Source organism: Pipra filicauda, unplaced genomic scaffold (genome assembly GCF_003945595.2).
Source record: "Pipra filicauda isolate LSUMZ 115617 unplaced genomic scaffold, ASM394559v2 scaffold154_size2910363_pilon, whole genome shotgun sequence".
Classification (NCBI taxonomy): Eukaryota; Metazoa; Chordata; class Aves; order Passeriformes; family Pipridae; genus Pipra; species Pipra filicauda.
This window is the reverse complement of record NW_024104040.1, coordinates 2,880,735-2,905,546: the sequence shown is the minus strand read 5'-3', so window position 1 is coordinate 2,905,546 and position 24,812 is coordinate 2,880,735. Positions and strand designations below refer to the sequence as shown.

Genomic DNA, 24,812 nt, shown 5'->3' with positions numbered 1-24,812 from the left:
CAGAACCTCCCTATTTAACCAAACCGGCCGTCTTCCCCTCCGGCTGGCCTTTCGGCACACTGGAATAGCCTGTTCCTGTGCGCTCAAAATTCCCTGCTTGAAGCATGTCCATCCCTCCTGGACCCCCTTGCCTTTAAGGGTTGTTTCCCAGGGTATGCCCTGAATTAGTTTTTTGAATAGGCCAAAATCTGCCCTCCGGAAGTCCAGAGTAGAAGTTTTAATGATGGCTCTCCTTACATCCCTAAGGATTGAAAATTCTATTATTTCGTGGTCACTATGCCCTAGGCGGCCTCCAACCACTACATCATCCACCAGCCCCTCTCTGTTTGTAAACAGTAGGTCTAGTGGGGCCTTACCCCTGGTAGGCTCATTTACCAGTTGATGAAGGAAATTATCCTCTATACACTCCAGGAACCTCCTTGACTGCCTCTTCTCTGCAGTATGAAGCTCCCAGCAGATATCCGGCAGGTTAAAGTCACCCATGAGCACAAGGGCTGGAGATTTTGAGACATCTGCCAGCTGCTTGTAGAATAATTCATCTCCTTCATCATCCTGGTTGGGCGGTCTGTAACAGACACCCACAAGGATGTCAGCCTTGTTGGCCTTCCCCCTGATTCTGGTCCACAGGCACTCAACCTTGTCACTGCTGACCTCAACTTCAACAGAGTCAAGAGACTCTCTAACATATAAAGCCACCCCTCCACCTCTCCTACCCTGCCTGTCCTTTCTGAAGAGCTTGTAGCCCCCCATAGCAGCACTCCAGTCGTGTGAGTCATCCCACCACGTTTCTGTGACAGCAACTATGTCATAGTTTTCCTGCTGCACTATGGCTTCCAGCTCCTCTTGTTTGTTTCCCATACTGCGTGCATTGGTGTACATGCACTTCAGCTGGGCCATTGATTTTATTCTCAACTCAGGCACTACACCCTTAGGCTTATTTCTGGAGAGCCCAGTTGCCGCCCCTTCCCCCTTCAAACCTAGTTTAAAGCCCTCCTAACTAACCCTGCCAACTTACGGGCTACAGTTCTTTTGCCCTTCCCAGATAGATGAAGCCCATCTGGTTTAACAAGACTAGGCAACATGGAGTTTGCCCCATGATCAAAAAACCCAAAATTTTGACGATAGCACCATCCTCTAAGCCACCTATTGGTAAGCTGTGCTTTCCTAAACCTCTCCTCATTTATCTCCTCATTCATCCCAGCTAGCACAGGAACTGAGCCAATTACTACCTGTGCTCCTGTCCCATGAAGTGATCGGGTCAGAGCCTTAAAATCTTTTTTAATTACCCTGGTACTCCTATTATTGATGTCATCACTTCCAACCTGGACAACCAACAGCGGGTAATAGTCTGAGGGTTGAATAAGCTTAGGAAGTGTTTTCGTAATATCCCTCACCCTGGCCCCGGGAAGGCAGCAAACTTCCCTGTGGGATGGGTCTGGCCGACATATAGGGCCCTCAGTTCCCCTCAAAATGGAGTCACCAATTACAATAACCCTTCTCTTTTTCCTCTTACCTGTAGTTGTAACAGATCCAGTAGACCGGGGGTAACCAGAAGACCTTGTAGACAGATCTTCCTCCTGACTGTCCCCCATCAGACTTTCTGAAACCAGGGCCATATACCTGTTTTTTAAGGGCACCCTGGCAGGTGAAAGGGGTCGAGAGGGGGTGTTTTTGCCTCTACGACCAGGCACCTGTTTCCATTCCTCCCCATCCATATTGTCCGTTCTGTCTGCCTGATGGCAGGGGGGGCTGGGCTTCACCGCCTCCTGCTGGGCTTCCTTAGGAATCGAAAGGGTGTGACTCCACCAGTCAATTTCCCTTTCACTCTCCCTTATACTTCTTAGCCTTTCCACCTCTTCCTTTAGCTCTGCCACCAGACATAGCAAATCATCCACCTGCTCACATCGTATGCAGGTGTTTCTCACGCTGAAAAATGGTGGCCCGTACGGGGCTTCTATAAGTATTAGAAATGTTAATGGATGAAACTAGCACTGGAAATTTCCAGTACTGATTTTTTTCTGAAAAGAAGTGAATATATGGTGCCCAAGCTGTTCCATCTACTTCTAATAGGTCTGTAGGATTCACGGTCTCTGTAAAAGACTTTTGAACTTTGTAGCATTATGTATTGCTAATTAGCCACTTGATGTTTACATGCTGTTTTGAGAAGTTTTATTCACATAAGTGACAGGTAATCATAGCTACCAACTTTTTTCCTGCTGTTTTCAGGCTGATCCTCCTATGAAATCTTCCATCTGCTCTGTGATACCATTTCTATAACTTGTCTCTGCTACTTCATCCTGGATAATGTGTTTCCTTGCTAACTTTGATAGAAAATATCAATGCAATTGCATGGCAAGAAATTGTCATGCACCAAAGTTTTTTCAGTGCTCAAGAAAAAACAAGAAACTTCATAGAACTGTGTAGAACATACATTTGTAGCTAGATATTTCTGTTGAATATTCAGTTTCAAAATTGTTACCAAATTAGTATCAGAAATTTTAAAAGTTTGAGTTTGTGTAAGAGTTCCAAGTGCTACAATTTGCATCTTGTGTCATTTGTGTGGATGGAAGGACAAAGTTGCTTTCTCTTAGAATTACAAGGGAATTATGCAAGTCAAATATGATGTAGCAATGACTATCCTGAGTATTCCTGTGGGCCTTAGGCTGTGATAAGACTCCAGACACATTTGTTGTATGATTTAGATAACTTGTGTCTATCCATAGGTAGAAACTTAATTTTCTAACGAAACTGAGTTCATAATGAGTTTGAAAACAAAAGAGCAGTTATTTTTAATAATGGCACTGACACTGTGCCATTTTAATTAATGGCACTAATTTTGATGTGTCAATACCTTTGGAGAACTGGTGCCTCAGTTCTCATGGCATCTCACAATGTGAACTCTTCTGTCAAATACTATAAAAGATACTTTGAAAGTCTTAGCTGGTCTCACTGAGTGGGAACAGTGATGTTTAAAATTAGCCTGTAGAATTGCCTTTTGACTGCTTTCGTTCACAGTATTTTTTTTTGAAAAAGTAATAATTAGTACTTTTGAGGCTAGTCGTTGTTACTACAACTTTTCATATTTCAGCTTTTCCTGGCTCCTCTGTTCTAGGCATCCTAAAGGAGGATCATTTATCCGGCCAAACAAGGCAAATTTTGGAGTAGATTTTCTTACTGCAGTAAAGGATCGGTACGGATTGAATGATAAGCAAGATGTTCAATATGGGACAGAGAATACAGTAGTATTTGGAACGAAGACTGTGGAATTCGTTGGCATGGATTCTGTTGCAGAACAGCAAAGGCAAGTGTAATATGTGAAAACCTAAGATACATTATTAGTGATTGATAGTCAAGTAGTATTTCAACTGAAAGGAAAGGAAGCTGACTGCCATGCATATAATATTGTCATATGTCTAAAAGTAAGCCAAACTACACTATGGTGGAAGAGACAAGAAATCTTCCTATTGTGGCTTCATAATTTACAGGTTTTACAGATAGGAACTGGGATTATATCATGCTTGAGTACTCACAATCCTCATTTTGATTTCATAAAGTAGAAGGCGAAGATATCTGGGGAGGAATGACAGATATCATGATATTGGCAATTATCATACACACGCGTGGTCCTTTTAAAATAGATGTATTTAAATGTTTTCTTAATATTATACAGTATTATTTAATCTTCGTTTACTCGTATCTCTAATGACTTTGTAACTAAGAAAGGGAAGACAGAAAGTCACTGTACTGCTAGTGAAGAACACTTTCAGTCAGTTCATGTCGCGTTCATGTACCTGGAAGGGTAAGAAAGGAAGTAACTTAATGATGTGTAGTAAATTGCAGTTTTAATGGCCTCTAGCAGTAGAGATGTATTAGTTCAGTAGGTGGCAGTCTAATTCTGAGCTGATATTCCACAATTATTCTCCCTTTGTCTCCCAGAACATACTAAGCAGTCAAAAATACATTTTTTTTAAATTATTTGCTAAGTGTTACAAAGGATGCACAAATTACTCAGAACCTCTTGCAAAAAGTATTGCAAGAAACCTGTTTAACTTGGAACCTCTAATTAAATTCCAATTTGCATAGCTATATTTAATCTGTTTTATCACTCTTTTTTTCAGTTGGATAAGGGTTTTTGGGGGGAGTGGGAAGGGGGTGGGAATTGTGGTTCAACCAGACCTATTTTGTAGTAGCAATGTGAAGGCAAAAAACAGAGATGTTCAAGTAAGAATGACACTGCAATGTAGCAATCTCCACAATGCTAATTCTAAAGGAGAGGGTATGTATAAAAAGGATGTTATTTATACAGGTATTTATACACGCTTGTTTCTATTTGAAGATTAATTAATAGGATGTTCTTTCTCATTTAGACAACTGAACAAACTGGTAGATATCTCGGTGCGTGAGTGTGCAGTGAGCCATGCTGGTCAGACAGAGGAAATCAGCAGAACGTGTGCCAGTATCCTTTTTTGCTACATTGCATGATACCACAAGTAAAGTATATACTTTAGCATTCCAAGTGTTCACTTCAATGAATGATACTTGTATCCTTTTATTAAAAAATGATTGAAACTGTAGTTTATATTTAGAAGTTTAATGCAATAGTTACAGAGTTAAAAGTCGATGCCTACAGTTTTTGAGAGGAAATGCAAATTGTGGATAAAAATACAAGTATTGTCATAGATTGCTACTGTGACTGAAATTTCAAAAGGCTTCAGCAATTTTTTTTTTTTTAAATTTAACCCTAGAAGAGATAACTCCATAAAAGTACAACTGATATGTTCTGTAGACACCAGAGATTTCCAATATATAACAAATAATATGTTCAGTATGCTGTGTGTTGTGACAGTGTTACAGAAATACAGAAAAGATATTATTTGTTCATTTGAAAGGACTGGTAAGAGTTCTTGTCAATATAGAAATTAATCCATTTTAGGATTTGAAAAGTTAAGCTATTTTATAAAACTGTAAGCCATGTCCATACCACAAATCAAAATAAAATTTGCTGTAACTGAGCAATAGTATCTCTTAGTCCAAACAAGTGTAATCTATTTCTGTTTATTTTATTCAAACCCTAATTCTAATTTCTGAAACAGGAAGTTCAAATTTGAGATAAGTTTCTTTTTCTTAACATGACATTTCAGATATGAGGCATATAAACCTATCAAAAAATTTGATATCGTCTTGGGAGACAGTAATAGATATTGCTTCTCAAGTTCAGAATCTGGAAACACTTAATGTCAGGTATAAATATTCATATTTGGGTTTCTCTTCCTTTGGGACAGGGACAAAATACAAGAGGCTCAGGGTTTAGCTTTCTAAATATATTTGTACACATCTCTTTTCAAGAAAAGACTAGAACTCTAGGAGTTTAGCATCTATGTAAAACTAAGTTCTGGAGAAGTGTTTGGGACAGATGAATGTTGACTGGAGTTTTGTAAAATTAGAAAAATCAGTACCTGAAAAATAGAATATATATTTCAGCCATTGAACACTTACAGGACTTTAGGCATTTGTCAACATGTTCCACATAAGAGATTACATCAGTTTTATGCAAATTGGCTTGTTGGCTAGGGATTATAGATTTAGGCAGTTAGACTGAAGGTAAAAAAAAAATACTCAAAGTACTTTTATAGAAAAGAAGAAACAAGGAGTATAGAAACGTAAGTTTACAGTGTCATAAGATGCCCTTACACACTTTTGTGACGTCTAAGACAATTAATTCTATTGATTTTAAAGCTCAGTTTCTCCCAAGGCAGAACTGACTTAACATGTGTGTGCGCCCATGTTGCAGGGGTGCACTGAGCTTGGTTTGAAGCAGGAGGCCAACTTCAGAGCAGGCACAGCCGAGTTCAGTGTGTGTTCTCTGGGTACTTGTGCGTAGGGTCTGCACGGCATTGGCAGATGGGCCCCTCAGAAGCCAAGACCTTGCCATGACACTGCTGCAGGAGTTTGCAGATTGCCTGAGGAAGCTCTAGTAACGCATCCTTACCTCTTAAACATCTTGCTTAGTGTTTTTTAATCAGGTTTAGCAGTAGCTGACTGTTTGCCTTCTGGGTTTGCAAACCTGTTTGGGTTTTTTCCATGAGAATTTTTAGAAATTTTTTTCTGCATAGAAAAACTGTAAAGTAAATATATTTTCATTTTCTTTAAAGTCCTAACACTTTATCTCTGTTTTTTATTATTGTTGATATATTCTGACTGCCCAGGCAAGTCTTTACTTAGGCCCACTTTTGTTTAAGAATGATGTTTACCAAGTGTCCTGACACTAAACTGAAATATCAGTAATGCTTTAACCAAATGTTAAGTATCCCAAACCCCAGCCCCTTTCTGTCCTAAAATGATGCTGATAAGAACTGTGGATCATGGTGACAGATCTAGGGGGAAATCTCTTGTACAGTGATGACACTGGAAAAGGAGGGAGGCTGTTGTTAAATAAAGCTGCAATTCCATCAAAACAAGAAAGAATTCACAAAATAATTTCAAAATAAAGAACATTTCTAGTATACACCTATGCGCCGTAACTGGCACATGGCAGAATCATTTTCTGATATGAGCTAACACAATGGATTAAAGTCTGTAAATAGGTAACAGCCTAAACTACCAGGTTTTTTATTTATTTTTATAGTTAATATTGCAAAAATGAGGTGTTCCATTTTCTTTGATATTTAGCACTGTTTGCTAACAGTGAACAGCTGTTTGCAACCTGGGTGCTATTTGTAAATCTAATTTTACTAGAGCATATCATGATTTATTGTTATCAGCATGCATGAGAATACAGAGAATTTATTTTAATTCACCCAGAATATTTTTTTCAGTTTTTCATTATTGAGAAGTGTAGATTAGACTGAATGGTTTTCAGAAGTTATTTGTGAAAAGAAATAGAAAACAAAATGAGATTGATGCTGGAATCTGATGCTTACAACTACAAACTGACACAGTCTGAATTAGTTTTTTATTGTTTTGACCTTCTGTTTGTTTAAAAAAGAAAGACCTTTAGAAGGTAAGTCTGCGACTGATTTTTTTTTTTTGTACATGGAATGTTGGAAGACTAAAAGTGATAAACCATCTACCAACTCTCTATGTGGAAATTTAACCCATAAGTAAGTATGAACTACACTGAGAGATTTTTATGAGAACAAGCAGGTGGATTAGACCTTAGGTAAGAAATAAAAACTTCTGTTTAGGGGTGAGTAATGAAAAATGATTTGAAGACTGCAGATTTGAGAATCTTTTTTATCTTTTTTTTTATTTTTCGTAGTGATACTTTGCTATTGAGAGTGGATTTTACATACTTTTGTTTTACTGGCATCTGGATAGTCATGTAGGCTCTTTATTTTCAGTTGACACTAAGGAGTTAGATTCCAAAAATCTCACTTTGTTTCATTTAATATTAATGAAAAACATCCTTTTCATGTTCAAACCTTAGGGGAAGAAAAGGAGAGAAAGAGACCACAGATGAATAAATATGCATTCCTGAAGTAGAAAAGTAAACTAGGAAAGAGTATGGTTGAATGTAGCTAGAAGTATATTTTATTATATTTTAAAATCTATGACATCTTGACAGTGATTTTTAAAATTTTTTTGGTATAAACTGTTTTTCTCTTTAGTATGTAATTCCAAACTAGTGACTTAAATAAATGCAATTATTCATTATGCAAATAATTATTCTTTTTATATAGTGAAAACAAAATGAAATTTCCATCTACATCAGCTTCTATATCCAGTGCATTTTCAAATTTGAAGATTCTGGCACTTAATCAAACTGAAATAACATGGACAGAGGTAATAACCTTTCCTGGGTTTGTTTTTATTTAATATCATTAGGTTTTTGAGGCAACGAAAGCACAATAAACATTTAAGCACTATATTATTCTACTGAAATGTAACCATCCTTAGAAAAGGTGCTGGGGGGTAATTGTATTAGTTATGTAGTTAGTTACATCTGTAAACTGCCAAGTCAAGATAAAGCAGTTGGAGTATAATTGTCTAAATGAAAACTTTTTGGTTCCTTGTAGCTATTGAAGGTTATCTGTACTCTTATGCGTGCAACAGAACAAAGGCAAATGGAAAGAGAATACATCAATATGACAAGAAATACTTGTTTTGGCATCACTTCGCATCAACAGGAGATTGGCTTAGTATCTTTGCACATGCTGATCGTTCTTGAAATACCTGATGCCTGGTTGTGTGCAACACAGAGCACAGAGTAAACAAAGCTCTGCCTTTCAGGTGCTGAAACATGCGAACATTTAAATTACTCTCCCCTGATATGATTAAGAATGAAGTCTGGTTGTCAAATATGTTAGCAGTGGGCCTTTTGTCAGAGATGGGGCTTAGGAATTGCATCTCAGTAGTGTCATGTTACTTATAAAGGCTTGTAAGTTCCAGACTATTACTTGGATTTGTCAGGGGCAGTTTTTGTTGTACTACATTGTAAAATGACATGAATTTTCATATTTTGGCTGCCAGTCACTATCCAGTAAAAGTGGGGTTTGAGTAGCAAGAAGCTTCTTCATTCTCCTGTCTTGCAGCAGGGCTTGAAGACCGTCACTGCTATATTTTTGTTTAGTGTCCATTCACTGAGCTCTTAAATCATCCACAGGGTTTATAGTAGGACAGTTGATAATCCTTCCATAACAGTGGCGATATGAAGGGTGAAGTGAATGGAAGAACTAAGTGGCTACAAACACTTTAAATGTCATCTAGTGCTCATCACAGTAAATCAGTGCATTGTACTGTTTATAATGTGAAAGCTGCTGCCAGCAGCTTTCCTCCATCCCAGGTGACCAAAAGGCTGGTTGGAGCCACTGCTGAAGGCAGATTAGACTTCTCTAGGGATAACTAAATTTCAGAGAGAAGCCTCGGGTTAGTCAGAGCAATTTAAAATTATGTAGGTTTTGCATTTTTTGTTGAAACTCTGCTCTAGCTGACGATTCATCATTGCTGTAAAGACATTTTTGGTTCAGAAACCTCTTTTATAAATTTGAAATTTATTCCAATTCATTCCCTTATAAGCTGGGAGACATAAGCCGGGAGACATAAGCCTGTGCCTAAAAGTGCTGTTTCAGGGTAGTCAAACAAAAGGGAAAAAATAAAGGGAACTACCTGACATCAATACTCTGTGAACAAACCACTTGAAAATGTCAGTGCTTAAGCTCTAAGGAGAGTTACTTGAAAAGTCAAAAATGGAAAATAATAATGAATATAATCCAGGAAAAAGAGAAGATATACACTGATTGTCAATGGGAATATAAGCAAAGTCTAAAAGTCCTAGAAATTTTTTAATTAAAGCTAAAACAATTTAATGGTGAACAGCATTTCAAAATAGCTTACTGTCATATGTAAGAATATATGGCACTCTCCTTAAAAGAGAAGATTTTTTTTAGGATTTTTTATCTGTTCCTTTGTGTTGAAATATTTTTTTAAAGTAGAGGGATATGCTTAACTGTTATGCAATTATACATAGCTCCACGTTTATATGCCTTGAAGATCAGTTTTCAAAAAAGTTCTTTCATTAGTGTGTTATTTGCATATATCTAAATACATCTGAGATTTCTATATCAGTAAAAGAGCTTATTACTGTATAATTGTTAATTGATTGTTCAAAACATAACATATAATCTTCAGGAAGGAAAAATGTCCTGTAAAATATCCTAAAGTTAGCAACCATTGACTTAGAAATGGAATTTATGCATTTGAGTGTAGAGAATTCATATTTATGGTTCTAAACCCATTTTTTCTTATTCAGGATTTAAATAATGTTATATTTGTCATTCAGTTTTCAAACTAAGATCTTACATTCATAATATAATCTACTATTATACAGGGTAAAAGAAAAATCTGGGTTAGAACAGAAGTGCAGGATCATGTTTCTGACACTAGCAAGTAGCAGGTAGTTGGGAAAAATTCTAGGCAAAGGGTAAGCATATGGTAAGAGCTTCTTGTAATCTGGAATTGTGTGTCTTTATGAGCTTGAGATTATGTATCTCTATTTAATTAACCTTTGTGGATTTGTTGTTTCATGATTTATCTAACTGTATTAAGAACCCATTTGAAAATTTTGCTATCCACATCTTTTAACATTCAACTTAACCCTTTTTGGTTTTTGATATTGCTGCCTAAAAATTTCATGTAATAAGTCCTAATCTTTTATATGGCAGTAACTGAGAACAACTATTCTCTGTTTCATAGCTTTGATTTTTGTTTAGCTTCTTTGTACCTTTCCCATTTATATTTTTTGCTTCTTGGGATAAAGATAGTAAAAATACAGAAGCATTATGGACTTACGGAGACACGTGTTTCCTGTCATCTTTATTTTTTTTTGTAACAGGTCTTGCATTTCCACTTTTCTGTTTTTGATGATCAGTGGCTACTCCACTGGCTATTTGTTACAGCCTCCCCACCAGCTCTCCACAATAAGCCTCCAGTCTTTCCTGAGTGTTAATTCAGTGTCAGATCTGCGAACTTTTGTTTCCGTGATAGCTGAAAATTGGGCGAGTTGAGTTTCTTAGAACTGTGATGTGACCTGTCATTTGGTTTTGGCAATTTTCTAATCATTTGGTCAATCTATTGAAAAATCTTCTTTTACTTCAGTTTTGTGCAGTTTTTATATTCCATCCATCACAACACAGGATGGTTGTGGAAGAATCCCCCAAAGGTTCTCTGTTGCTGAACATGCATCTCATTTCTCTTGACTCTGCAGGTTTCTTGTCATGCTTCTTCACTACCAGTAGATAACTATTATGGTCTGTCTTGTTGACATAGAGATACACTATCCACATTAGAGAGATAAAATATTGGTGTTTCCTGCTCTTGCTTTGGAGAAAGAAAAGTCATTTTATCTGAGTTTGTAAGTTTTTGTGTTGCAGATATGGCAGCAGGATGATGTTTCATATTTTTGGGTGTGAAGCAGTTGAACCCTAAGTCATATGCTGCCTCTTGAAGAGATCTCAGTGTTAACACTTTGTGTTGTAAATATGAGACAGTTATATATACATCCAGCTGTATGACTTCATACAGCTCTAATGGCCAAGGACAGTAGACATTTGTAGGAGAATGGGTTAACTATAAAACTAACAAATTTAATTGGATTGTCCAAATCTCTGAACTTCACTTCTTGTAACCTTTGTAACCTCCTGTAAGCTTTAGGTGATTGCACTGTGCATCTTTATGTCTATGTTCTTGCATCTCAAAAACTCTGAATTTGCTAGTCAGTTACAATCACATTTTGAAAAGAGGTGAGGGTCTTAAAAATAATTTATTATGTACAAATTCACAGCAAATAGGAATGTAGATGGATGGAAGAGCCCTTGTAAGTTTCCTAACCAAGGGACGAGTAGCAGGATGAACTCACACTTCATTTGACTCTGGAGAATACACACCAGAAGAAACTCACTGAAAAGAATCATTTTCCACATGCAGGCACAAATCCGTAGAAAAGCTGTCAATTCCAGTGCTTATGGAATTCCATGTGCTAAAACTGAACGTTTTGACACTTTCACAATTGCATACAAGACTCTGTTTTATGCTGTATACAGAGTTTGTACTGCCATTTCCTCACCTAGTCATAGGGAAAACCTGGTCACTCCAGCCCACTGAATGAAATTCACTCCATCTCCAGGTCACACAGTCTCAGCTGCAAGGGCAGCCTCAAGCCTGGCACTGTAAGTCCTGTGACCACAGAAACCTTTTGATATCATCTGTGTGGGTATGTTCAGGCACTGGAGAGCCATCTGGACAAAAGGGAAGACTAGGAAATCTTTAATAATTGTTTCTCTGTTTTTGAGAACTACAGCTTGTTCTGATCACGTTTAGAGCAAATTTGCATAAAATATAATTTCTGGAATATTTTTTCCCAATTTTTGTATATTAAATAAAGTTTTCCTCTCAGGTTCTTCTCTGTGCTCAAGGATGGCCAGCACTTGAAGAGTTGTACCTTTCTTCTAATAGTATTACAGTTTTGGAAAGGTGAGTAACATAAGTCAGTCAGTCATCGGTGAGTGATGTACCACAAAGTTATGTTGTACATAAAGTTACAGTCCTGTAACACATCACTGTGACATAACTGTAAAATAATTGATGCAAACTTCACGTGATGTACTTCAAAACATTTATAAATGTACACAGTTATGTGCAGTCAACTATATACTTAGGAAACTAGTGTTTTCATTAGCCAATGACTTCAAATGTTCGGTGTTTCTGTTTGGGGTTTTTTTCCAATATATCAGGCCCGATAATGTCCTGAAGACCCTGAAGTTGTTAGACCTTTCAGACAACCAGTTACTGGATGGAAATCAACTGCATCTAATAGCACATCTCCCCAGGTAGCTGTAAACAAATTTGCTGGAAATACTTTGTCCTGGATATTCATCTCCATAGTCTTTGTTGACTGAAATATGATAGTATTGATGTTGCATGAAAGATTTATGAGATCTTGAAGTAGTGGCATTTTGGCCTCTTGAGGAGAGTAACTGCATTATTTAGTTGAGCTATTTTAATATAATCCTACTTTGCTGCATAACAACACATTCTTAAGCTGTGTCTTATTAGGTTTTCATTATATACTTATGAAACAAACTATTTTACCACATTTTGCTACTTTGCAGACTTATTATCTTTCACTGAGCACTAAAATGGCATCCATGATTGTAAATAGCCACAAGCTATTGAAATCACACATTTTATTCATTAAATCACACGTTAAATCCAGGAGCCATTCTGAAAGCTTGAAATTGTTGCACTCACTCACTGAAAATTTTATTCCCTGAACACTGCTGAAATCTGGGTACTCTCTGTGAGGCTGCTGTTCATTTGTCAGTGATTATGCACCATGTCAAAAGTTGTAGGCCTTTATTAAAAAAAAAAAATTAGGTAGTATTTCTTTATAAAGAAAACTTCCTGTGCCATGTACAGTGATCACCGTATCTATTAAATTTCAGATTAGAACAGCTAATACTTAGAAACACTGGCATATCTTCTATACACTTTCCTGATGCTGGATTTGGTATGTAAAAAAAGTGATTTATTTATAGTTTTATAATTCGGTTTATTTAATTCGGTTTTCACTGTTGTCTTGTAATTTACTGTTTTTCCTAGGCTGCAAGACTAAAATGTTTCCTTCACTAAAACGCCTTGCAATAAATGACAATAAAATATCACAGGTACGCTACATTGTGATAGTTTCTCATTTTGTAAAATCATGTATCTTTGTTTAAAAATAACTTGCAGTTCGCTTTTTAAAATTTTGTCTGATTGTAAGATTCTGAGACAACTATTGAATACTTTGATCAACAGAGAGGCGTAATTTAAAAGTGTAAAAACATTTCCTAACATGTCAGTTAAACATGTTTATGGTAGCCAGCCATATCCCTCTGCTACCTCATAATTCTAATGATCTGAAATTCTGACTAGCTCCTTGTTTTGTTTTGTCTTTTTTTAATTAAATGTAGTGCAGTTCTTTCCTCAGGTGAATGAACAGAATCCAAGTACTTGGTTCTGATGATCAAAAGAATATTTTCAGTCATGTTTATTGTACAGGAAAAGTCAATGTTACCATGCATTATTCTGAAATGATGTTTTATGTTTCCTCAAAAGACTGTTCCCTTCCATTTCAGTGGTCATCTATCAATGAGCTTGATAAACTGCCAAGTTTGCGGTCTCTGCAGTGTAACAATAACCCTCTCATGGACACAGAGAAGAACCCAGAGACCCTGATACAGCTAATTATTGCCAAGATAAGTCAGTTGGAGGTTTTGAATAACTGTGAGGTATGTGATATTTCAACAAATTGCATGAGTCTGGGGAAAAACATTAAATCACTGCCTGAGGAACTGTCTTCAGTTTCTTTTAAGGTTACTGATTTTTTGCATGCAGGAAAAGTAAAATGCCAATGTTCATCACCCACAGCAGTGGGACAACTGGTAAGGCTACAAGACCAAGCCTTCTTTGTGAATGTTGTTAACTCAGTGGGGACTAGGATAAGGTGGGTCAATGGAGTTTATTTTCAAGTGCCTGTGTTGTGTTGAAGTTGCAGGACTGTTAACAAAAACCATATTCTTAAAAAAAAAAGAGCAGCATAGTTGGATCTGTTTCAGTGACAGTAATACCAACATTTGCTTTCCACAGTAGGAAAATATCATTATCTAAAACAAGTCAAATTTTCAGCAAATGTTTATCATAAAGAAGAGCAGAAGCAGTGTCTAACCCATAACTACAAAAAACATCCTTGTGTCATCATATACAGCAACATCTTTGCTTAGATGTTCACTTATGGCTCAGTCAGTGCACAGACTTAGGGGCTGTAGGATTCGTAACGGCTCTAAAATGTACTGAATATATGGATCAGTCAGTGTTTGGAGATACGGTTTGTAAGATTCTTGGTATTGTTAAACACACTGAACACCAAGTAATACCAAGGAGTCAGTGTCATTAATTTGATTTTATTCTCTGGAAAGTTATACAATTACATTATGTGCCATTCCTGTGTCAGTACAGATCCTTCCTGCTGAAAGAAGAGGAGCAGAGCTTGATTATCGCAAAATATTTGGAAATGACTGGTTAGAAGCTGGTGGGCATTGGGACCCAGAGAAAAACAAACCAAGCAAAGAATTTCTTGCTGCCCATCCCAGATACCCATCACTCTGTCTTAGTAAGTACAAGTACAATAAAAGTAGCATTTCCTCAATTTTGGCACTGTGGCAGCACCGGTTTGGTCTCTCTTCAACTTCTCTTCCCCTTGATGCTTTTTCCATGTGCTGCTACAGCCTTAGGAAAGCCCATGCGTTGGCAGGTCTGTGTGTGAGTGGCTTTTGCTCCTGTGGGGCAGCTGCCCAGCACTGCCCAGCACTTCAGGGCACTGTGCCTCAGGAACTTGGGCTCACTGCCTCAGAGATCCCCACACCTGTGAACATCTGCCCCATCACTGTTGGTGAACACACAGTAGCTCTCTTCCCCTGTGGCTTTTTTAAAGTGAGAATGTTAAGCAGCACCTCCATGTCCCAAATGCTCTGGCAGTTGATCAAGGCTCATGTCTGCAGCACTGTGTGCTGCAGGACCCCAACACTTTCTGTGCTGAGGGAGCTGAGGCAGCAGGCTCATGCCTACTCCTACACCATAGTCCTCTTAGGTCTTCTCTTGTGTTTTAGTCTTGAAGGGTTCACGTCTACATGCGCTTTCCTTCACACAGAATATGGTGCACCTGAAGAAGGAGAACTGAAGGGACGACAGCCTTTGACTCTGAAAAATCAGCTTCTGAGTAAGAGGCCAGAAATGGTCAAAATTGCTCTTTCTGCATTTAGAATATTTTATAAGCTAGTGTTTCCTGGGTGTATATGGAGGACAAAAGGTTCAAAAGGCTTTGAGATGTCACAGAGTTCCAGTTTGCATTTCTGCTTTCCTGAACTGTATCAGTGACTTTGACTAGATCCCTGCTTTTGTGTACTCTATTTCCTCCTCAACCCAAGCCACATGATTTTATTAATTATGACAATAAAGAACAGAGGTCATTGATACTCCATTCTGATGTGCGAATGGCTTCTTTACAGAAAACATCTGAAGTTTTAACCTCAGCTGCACTGTTTTCTGGTATTATCTTTTTTATAACTTGTTAACTTTAGGACAGACAAGAAAAATATGGGTAGCTTTGGTATTTGGGGCTGTCAACATACTTAATCTAGGTTATATCCTGGACCTGCAAAGTCATGTAGCTGTGTTTCCCAGATGACAGAAGAACAGAACCTTTTTTCACTCCATGAGCAAAATAGTATTTTAAGGCATTATATTCTAAGGCATTTAGGCAGAAGGCTAAATAGAACAAGGAATCTAATTGGCTATATGTAATATAAACCTTTTTTTAAGGATGTCTTTTAATCTCTGTAAAAGAATTGGGTTAATAATGTCCTTAAAATCTATTTGTATGGTGCTTTTGAGGGCCAAAAGCCCGTTTTAAACTGAATAAGCAGTTTCCACTCCACTGCAGGTTATTTAAAAAAAAACAAAATAGAAATCAAGCATTTTTAGGTAAATACTCCTTTTGATCAAAAAAACATCGTAAGCATTAGGGAATCACTTCTAAAATATTTTCCCTAATTTACCAAAGATAAATAAAAACTTGATTATTTTAATAAAATTACTTTAAATTTTTCAGAGAATGATTAAATGCTATCTTAGCTGCTCAGATGCAGCCTACATCCTAATTTTTTTAGGATGTAGTAATAAAAACAGACTGGAAAGACTGTGCTCCTGCCAGAACAGCCTTATTGTTCTTTCACTAATGCCTCACCGTTCTTCCTTAAGCTTTGACAATTAAGTGTCCTGAGAAACCTGAACAGAAGCCAGTAGAGAAAAAGCTACCAGGTAAGAAATTTTGGCTTGTGTTCAAGCAGTTGTTTTGTAGCTCCTTTTCAAATAACTGTATTAAAGAATGGCAGCTGCCTCGGGCTTTGTCAGCTGCTAAAGAATTTCCTCTGTCATATAAAGAAATGTCAAAGGTAGAAATGGTTTGAAAAAGTCACTGTTCTTCTGGCCTTCATACTTACTTTCAGTCCAGCGTGAAGATTGAAAGTTGATGCTTGTCTTATGACCTCTGCCGCTGGTTTCATCATTAATGTGTCTGAGGCAATTAAAGGCTAATTAACTGGTATGAAATCTGGTGGATGTGTTAACCAAGTAACCAGAACGTGAAGTCCTAAGAGGCAATTATGTAATCTGCAGATCTAGATACTGAGGTCTAGTATGTAATACATTAAGTTAGAAATCTAGTTCTATCAAATTTGTATTTTGAAGTTTTAGTGCCTGTAATGAGCCTAGAATGAATAAGACTGTTATAAATCAAGCTGATATTTTGGAAAGATGTGTCAGAATGGAGTCTGAGAGAAAAGACTTAAGCTTTATTCTAAAATAAAAATCACATTTATTATCACAAGTTGCATAAAATCAGATAGATACAGCTTTTACAAAAATGTTTGATAGAAAAATATTTGTCTAAGTACAACATGTGGTATTACAGGAATAACTCGCTATTGCTGTGCCTTTAGATAAAGCTTCAAAAGAAGTGAAAGTTCAACCAAAATATTGAGCATATCTATTGCAAACACAGGTATCGCCTCAGGAACAAACTACATCTACTCATTCAAGATCCATTACAAAAAATATCCCTTACTGTTACTGACTTCATTATATGAACAACTCTGCTGACAATTTGTTTGGGACCAATAATATTACACCACTCCTAAGAGTGGCACTAGTTCCACAGTGACGTTCACTTACTTGTGCTGGGAAAGCCAATTCCTGGTATTGAAAACTTAAAGGAACAGTTGCCAGATGCAAGTAGTCAGAACCTGACTGGTATGTGTCCCAAAGGTCACTTAGTTTAGCATGGAGAAATACAAACTCAAAAATGGTAAGTTATGAAGCCGTAACACTTTAATTTGGTATATGGGATCAAAGCACTTAAACTGCAGTAGCATATCCTGCTGTATCCATCACAGATTAAAGAATTTTCAATTTGATATTAGCAGTTATGATTTTAGGTACTGAAGATGTTATTGCAGTGTTAGAACTGAAGCAGCAATACAGCCTTTCACTGTTGCTATAAGCAAGTGAAACACTGGTACTTAGCTACAGCTCAGTGGCAGCAGCATTTTGCTAATAACTTTTCTTTCTTTCCCCTTGACAGAGTCTATGACTATTCAGAAGGTCAAAGGACTGCTCTATCGCCTATTTAAAATTCCTGGTTCAGAACTGAAACTGTCCTACGAAAGTTCTAAAGTAAGTTAAAAATGGATAATTCAGCAACAAAATACTTCATGCTGCTAAAGGTCAATAGCATGTTCTAAAATACTACCTAAGGAAATTCATTTTACTTCAGGAGGGCAGTCTTCATGCTGTAATTTAGGACCTAATTTCATTCCTGTAATATGACAGATTCTCCCTGACTGCAGTTGCCTGATGTGTATTTGGTTTACATGAAGGGATTTCAGTTTAAGTCTGATAGGGTTTTTTTTTTCTCCTTTCTTATTCTAGCTGGAAGGAAAAGAAGTTGAACTAGACAATGACTTAAAGCCTTTGCAGTTTTACTCAATAGAAAGTGGAGACTGTGTGTTAGTACGGTGGTAAGAAGGGACTCTTGCTAGACTGAAGGAAAAGCCGACACAGGAACTGCAGAAGAGTGACAGAGTGGCCGCAGGCAGTATGGACAGCCTGTGCCTGAACACACCTACGGGCGAATACGAGTTTCACACGTGGCACCAGAGGGCTGTACAACTGTACTTTCAGCTCCTCAACTCTATCATCAGCCTCCCTGAAAGCATCTACTCATTTCTCTTACTTGAGAGATACCAAATAGTACTTAAATGCTTTAATTAAATAAAACTCAAGGTAACCCTTCTGCCTTCCCACTGCAGCAGTGAGAATTTGTTTTACTGAACCGAGTACAGGGTTTAGTTGTGATCTCTTTGCTTACAAGACAAGATTAGTGCTGCACTGAGAGGCTACTTGCTCTTTGTTTTCACCTACGTCCAGCAACCTTAAAGCAAATGAAACCCAGCAGTAATTTTAGAAGTACCTACACAGCCTTAGACTATTAAAAGTCAAAATCTGACAGACCTTTATTCTATCCTACAGTGTTAACATACCATAGTATAAATAAGTTCCCAGCACACTGCAAGGCAATGCTACTTATTTTACATTCTTTAGTGTGCTGGTCCTCAATCTTACTTTACTTTCCCTTGTGTAACCTCAGATTCATATCTAATAACACAGTGAGTTCTCAGAAATCCCTCCTAAGTTTGCAGTACTTGAAGATTTGGTATAAGCAAACTTTGATACTGTTTTTATCTAAAATGGCAATGGTATAAACAAAGTAAGTGTAAATCCTAACCCCCATTGCTGTCCCAGCCCCTGCACAGATGAGGGCAACCCTTTAGACAGCACAGAACCTGCTGCAGCAAGACTTACCGGATGCCCTGGTGCTGAGCACAGCTCTCCACTGGATCCTGGTACTGCTCTATACTGAGTTAAATCAGTAATTCTTTAATTTACAAAAGACAGGCTAGTTGGCATTCTTAAGTGCATTTATTAATTACAAGTAGGTCTTTACCTTTATATAAAAAGGAAATCTTTTTATCTTAAGCATTTTGGTTTTTGTCAGATCAATCTATACTATAGAAAATGAATAGTATCAGTCCACTTCTAGTTATCAAAAGGGATGTGCAAATATTGTTATGCTTAAGTTGAAACCCAACATTAAAAGGTACCTTAATATTTCTTATTGTTCCTGGAATAAATCGAAATGTACACTTTTCCATGATCATTATACACTACCCTGTTTTCCAAGGCAAGTCCATCATCTTTCTTCACATCTACATGGATCTCCACACAGTTCCTTTAATCTCCACAGCTCTTTCAGTTCCTGGGGAGAGTACTGGGGGGAAGACAGCATGCCACTCTCACATGTCTTCTCACACAACCAAAGACCATCCTGTTAGAGAGAGAACCATTTCAATTTAGTCCCCAGGAATTTTCACTTTCAAGAATCGGGTGTTCTTTGTTTACAGCAACAAACTTTGCACACAAAGGTCCCCAAATGATCTGCTCGACCTAATCAGAGAACCTGAGAGGTAGGGATGGCATCTGCAGGTGGTTTGTGGGGGTTTTGTGGTTTATCTTTGAAATGCATCTTCGAATTTTGGTGGTTTTTTTCCCTCTGGATTTTAATTCAATGGTTGTTTCAATTTCTTTTTAAAAACAAAACGTTTCCCCTATTTTATGCTACTTGGAACAGGCATGTTCTCTTTCTGTAAGATCAGACAATTCCTTCAGACTTACTTGATATCGCTTGGGTCCTACAGCTGCCATCCAGATGCCCATGCTTACATCTTCACCCTGAGATGACACATTAAAATAAAAAATACAGATATTAGCATCAGGAAAGCATAAAGCATGACTTGGTGACCTGGAATAAGTTGCATCATCTACCAGCACTAATGAATGGTAGCTACAAAAACCTACGTCTGACTATGTTAGGGCTATTAAATTAATCCTCCCAGCTTTCTTGTGTTAATACATTGTTCTTAGAAGAACAGAGTACAGAAACAAAGATTACAGCTCCCAAGGTTCTCAGTACAAAACATCTAACATTTGTGCTTTGACCTAGAACAGACACTAAGTGTAGAGACCACAAACATTCCAAAGCCGTCATTAGCCAGGAGAACCCAACACTAATACTTGAGCAATGTTCTTTCCAACTCATTCAATCACTAAAAAAAATCACTAAACTGTGTCAAGACCAGTTTAAGACAGTCAACCTGAACCAACTCTTTATTACCTGGTATGTCTTTAACCTTTCAGAGTTGCTTGCCAGCCACTGAACAATGTCTTTGGAGATGACATAGCCGGACCCACAAGCAAAGGCTGGATATGCAGGACTTGGATACTCCAGCTCTTGCCATTTCCCAGTTCGATCAACTGCCCAATTTAGTCTGAAACTGAAGACCATGTTAGGTATGAGATGATTATAGAGAGCCCTCTGTGGAACCTATGAACATTGCTAACAATTGTAAGTAACACTGACAACAAACAGTGCTAAGAGGAAGAAGTAGAAGGTGATCCTAATTATAGTTCCTAGCCTCATTTCTCTAGGGCACACATCTAATTGAACACAAGTGCTTAAATCATAACTATTGTTTGGTGTCAGTCTTGGGTAATAAGAGAAAGTTCTCAGAACAGAAACCAATATTGACACAGTCAGGTCTTCAGCATGCTGCACCTTGCTGCTGGGTTTTGATCCAGGAAAGCACATGCATCCTTACCTATGTTCTGTAACAGGCACATCTGTGTCCTGTTAATTAACCCCTTTCATGAATCAACATGACACAAAGTCAGTGCCTCCAGCAGGCATGGCGATACAGTGATGTTATACAACCCATTTTCCTGATAAAACTAGTGGCTGCTTAAAAACCAGGAAGCAATATGTACCTTCTCTAAGCCTTTTTCCAAATGAAACTCCACAAAGCGGATGTTCAAAGGCTGCCATCACTGAATTACAAAAAAACCTTCCTGGCAGTGGTGTCCTCTAAGGAAGACTTTATTCACTACTAGAGGCCTGCAGAAAGCCAGTAGTGCTCTGTCTGCAGACAAACTCCCAGCCCCGGGCAGCATGGCAGAGCTCACTGCCACACCATGTGTCACTATGGACCCTGTCAAACAGCCATGTGAGGCAGAGAGAAGCATCCTGCTTTTCCTTTTTGGGAACAGGCTGGTATTGCACTCCCCTGGCCTTACAAATACTTCATGCACTCATAGCTAAGTGGCATTAACTGTGTCAATGCAGCAGGTTCTCCCCATTTTACAAACAGGTTCAGCATTGGTGAGTTCAGTCATGAGCACAGCAGCTGAAAGCTTTAGTGAGCTACTAAGAATTGTCACCTCAGACAACAGCCCTGAAAGGGAGAAATTACAGCTGAGTGGCAGATCTGTTATCAGACTCAGCACATTCTCAGCATAAGCTGACATGTTAAAGCACCAAAGAGATAGAAGTCACATCTGATACCTCAATTCACTTTAGACTCAGTATTTTCCACTCTTTTGAATCACAGCAGGAAGGGTGCAACCGCCTCCAGACTGAGAAGCACGTGCTTTGATAATCATTTTATACTTCCATAGTTATTTCAGCATTGTTCTCTACACTTCACACTTGCCTTAGCTAAAGACTGACTATTAGAGAATTTACACGTGAAGATGTCACCCTTACAGATCTTTGAGATAACCACAAGATAACCAGCTATTTCACACACACTTGACCACGCACCTTATTAAATCACTTTATGAGTAAGCAACAGTCAGTACCAGATTTGTCAAGCAAAGTAGCAAAGGCCTGTTTTTCCTCAGTAAGCAGATGGCAACAGGAAGGCCCATTGTGCCATTATGCTATGTTGACTGTTATAGTAGTGTAGAGTTTCTGCTATACTGGATGCTATACCAGAGCTGCAATGCATCCCATGAATGGAAAGGAACCTGTAGACTATTTTGATCCTCCTAGTTATTCACAACTGTGTAATACAGGCTGGGAAAGTTCACTCAAAAATTCACTGATCAGATCTACTGTCTCAAACAGCAGCAAAAATGGGTAGCAATGCCTGTCACTCACAGATGTCAAAATAAAGTGCAGACCATAAAGGAAATTTTGTTTCTCCTGTTCACCCCATCTCCTCAAGCCCACCAGAAAAATCACAAAAAGTAATGTTTACAGTTCTTTAGTATGCACGTGCCTTTTAACCTCACTGTGTTGCTGGAATACTTTTATTTACTTAAGTACCATGACAAAGATGCCTATAACACATTTTGAAACTAGCACATTTTGATAATCAGCAAGTTTAACTCACTGTAAAGGCACACTCTGGAAAGTTACTGTAAATGACTAGTTTCTGTCTTCTGAGATTCAAAGTTCTCACATATACAGAAGTCCCGCCTTTTATAACTGGCTTCCTTACGCAGAAAAGGGAAACCCACATGAAAATAGACTTAAATCACTAAACTGTTCACTAAAGACATGCTATCTCCTAAAGACAAGTTTGGAAAATAACTCACTTCCCCCACCAAATGTTTGGCCTGTCCAATTTTTTCTGCATTATCCTGTTAAAAACAGCCTCCAAATCAATGTAACAGTCGTCGTCCGTCTTCAGCAACAAGTCAAAACTTGTTGATTCAACTGTCCTGCAGCCAAAAAGAAAAGTGATGAGATGCTGAGCAACACACCACAATCTACAGATACGCAATACAAGGTTCTGCAAAAGTTTTTTGGGAAGCAGAGGGAGAAGGAAAAGGGAAGGAACGTCTTTCCTACCCTTGACTTTTACATGTTTTCTCTATCAACCAAGGCTGACCTGCTTGTCCTACAGAAAGGAGATGCAGCTGCATCCGAGGATAATCTTACACCATGGACTTGTGCATGAGCTGAAGAAAACAAAGTTTTGTTCTCCGGGACAGATGGTGGATTTATTAATGAATCTGTCTTAAACAGTGTTGACTTCAGGAGGATATGAATCCCTGATGATGATGGCAGCACAGCTGTTAAAAGCCACTGGCTACACGTCAGTAGCCTACTTTCAGGATGAGACAGTCAGTTCAAGGTAATGAGAAGGTTGTAGGTTTTACCAAACATCTGTGGAAGTAACTCTGTACTTACTCCTTCTCAGTAAAAGCACCCTTCAAATATGAAAAATGTAATCTTTAACTGTCTGCAATAGTTGAATGTCTGACACTCATAGAATAACCAAAAAAAGCTTGAGATTTTATAGATCATGGCTGAGTTGGTTACAAACATTGCTTTTAAGGGTAATTTCTCATAACAAGAAAGGCATTTTTTAAAGCCTTTTATTACTAAATCTTGAAGTATTGCTAATCTGTAAGAAATGACCACGAAGATCTAAGTCTTGACATTTAAACTCACTTTTAGAACTGAAAGCATGGTTCAGTTTTTCAGTTACATTCATAACCATGAAATTTGTTAAATAAATGCATAATCTTGCAAGCAGCTAAACTGAATTCTGGCTAAATTACAACTGTCAGCTATATTTCTTACTCCACAGCAACATCAATTAATTGAAACGGTTGCCTCAGAGTAACGGAAATAATTGAAAATTAGAGGTAATAACTTATTAGATTCATCACAGACAATGTGTTACACTATGAAAAATTCTTCCTATAAACCTTCTGCCTCCCCCCCCAAGTTTCCCATCCTTCCCTGCAACTCAGCACTGATGCAGCCACATCTAGACTACAGTGTGCAGTCTTAGACTCTTCAGTACAAGAGGGACACAGACATACTGGGTGGAGAATCCAGCAAGGGCCATCAAGATGATTAAGGGGCTGAAGCATCTCTCCAATGAGGAAAGGTGAGAGAGCTGAGACTGTTCAGCCTGAAGAAGAAAAGGCTTGGAGAGAGCTCATTAATGTATAAATACCTGAAGGGAGGGTGTAAAGAGGTGGAGCCAAGCTCTTTTCAGTGGTGTCCAGGACAAGAGGCAATGGCCACAAACTGAAACACTAAGTTAAGTACACAAACTGGCCAAAAGCCATCCTTTGAAAGACTAAAACTGCTAGTTTTCAGTTAGATACAAATTAAAAGAAATTACAAGGAGACATGACAATTTTCACACCTGGACTCTTAGGGCAGAAGCCTGTCCTGCCAGCTCATGCTTACTTGAAGCACCAATGGTCAGCATTCAAGACTATAGGTGTTGTTATTTTACTCACTACATGCACCCAAAACTGTGAGAGAGAAATACAACCTGATGAAGTAAATCACATAAGGCATATATTTCATGGAGCCTATGCTAGATCATCTTGCACTACAGACAGCAACATTCTAAACAGAAAACACTTTATTTTCAACTTACCATCGGTAGAAGTTCAGCAGTTTGGTGGGAACATTTCTGTAAGTGTCAATAACATCTACAAAAACAATATCATCATAGGTACTGCTTTCTTCCTTCAATAAAGTATCTTCTTTCTCAAGGTTTTTTATGTGACTTGTAAACCTTTCCAGGCGAGTATGGAGGTTTTGTAAAAGAGCATCACCTTCTGAAAGAAACAACACCCATCATTAAATAAAGATGCACATCTACATACTATTTCACGTGTTTCTCTTGGATCATACACAATCTATTGACAAAATTAATCTGAAAAAACATTCAAATTAACGGGGTTATGAAATTCCTGCAATTAATTTTAAAATTTTTATGAAATGGTAAAAGTTGCAGAACAACAAGGAAATGTATTTTTGTATAAGTCTTGCACAGAAAGTTTCAAATAAA

The 24,812-nt window shown here is 37.9% G+C and overlaps 2 protein-coding genes across 3 annotated transcripts in view; one reads left to right on the top strand and one right to left on the bottom strand.

Moving 5' to 3' along the window:
* The first annotated feature begins 1,908 nt into the window (after positions 1 to 1,908).
* Positions 1,909 to 24,629, top strand: LOC114003498 (tubulin-specific chaperone E). Its single transcript, XM_039379060.1, has 15 exons — positions 1,909 to 1,943; positions 3,113 to 3,301; positions 4,368 to 4,456; positions 5,142 to 5,241; positions 7,680 to 7,782; positions 11,891 to 11,967; positions 12,228 to 12,323; positions 12,939 to 13,003; positions 13,096 to 13,160; positions 13,614 to 13,766; positions 14,494 to 14,647; positions 15,185 to 15,253; positions 16,294 to 16,353; positions 17,675 to 17,766; positions 18,022 to 24,629. Exons 1-15 carry the CDS (start codon positions 1,909 to 1,911, stop codon positions 18,112 to 18,114), a joined length of 1,440 nt encoding a protein of 479 aa, XP_039234994.1. The 3' UTR covers positions 18,115 to 24,629.
* The window catches only part of B3GALNT2 (beta-1,3-N-acetylgalactosaminyltransferase 2), a 31,136-nt gene continuing 24,352 nt past the window's right edge, over positions 18,029 to 24,812 (bottom strand). For both annotated transcript variants that reach the window (XM_027750528.2, XM_027750530.2), the window contains exons 8-12: positions 24,396 to 24,579; positions 22,585 to 22,710; positions 20,324 to 20,483; positions 19,825 to 19,881; positions 18,029 to 19,477 (exon numbers count right to left, since the gene is read on the bottom strand). In XM_027750528.2, coding sequence (XP_027606329.1) covers positions 19,343 to 19,477; positions 19,825 to 19,881; positions 20,324 to 20,483; positions 22,585 to 22,710; positions 24,396 to 24,579 — 662 coding nt within the window. In that variant the 3' untranslated portion in view covers positions 18,029 to 19,342. The remainder of the gene's footprint in view (positions 19,478 to 19,824; positions 19,882 to 20,323; positions 20,484 to 22,584; positions 22,711 to 24,395; positions 24,580 to 24,812) is intronic.

What these genes read in the sequence shown, in the direction of transcription:
- LOC114003498 (XM_039379060.1), top strand. Translation starts at nt 1,909, where the DNA reads ATGCAGGTGTTTCTCACGCTGAAAAATGGTGGCCC. An exon ending in CTAATAGCACATCTCCCCAG is followed by an intron (nt 12,324 to 12,938) that starts GTAGCTGTAAAC and finishes ATTAAATTTCAG; the next exon opens with ATTAGAACAGCTAATACTTA. An exon ending in AGTAGAGAAAAAGCTACCAG is followed by an intron (nt 16,354 to 17,674) that starts GTAAGAAATTTT and finishes TCCCCTTGACAG; the next exon opens with AGTCTATGACTATTCAGAAG.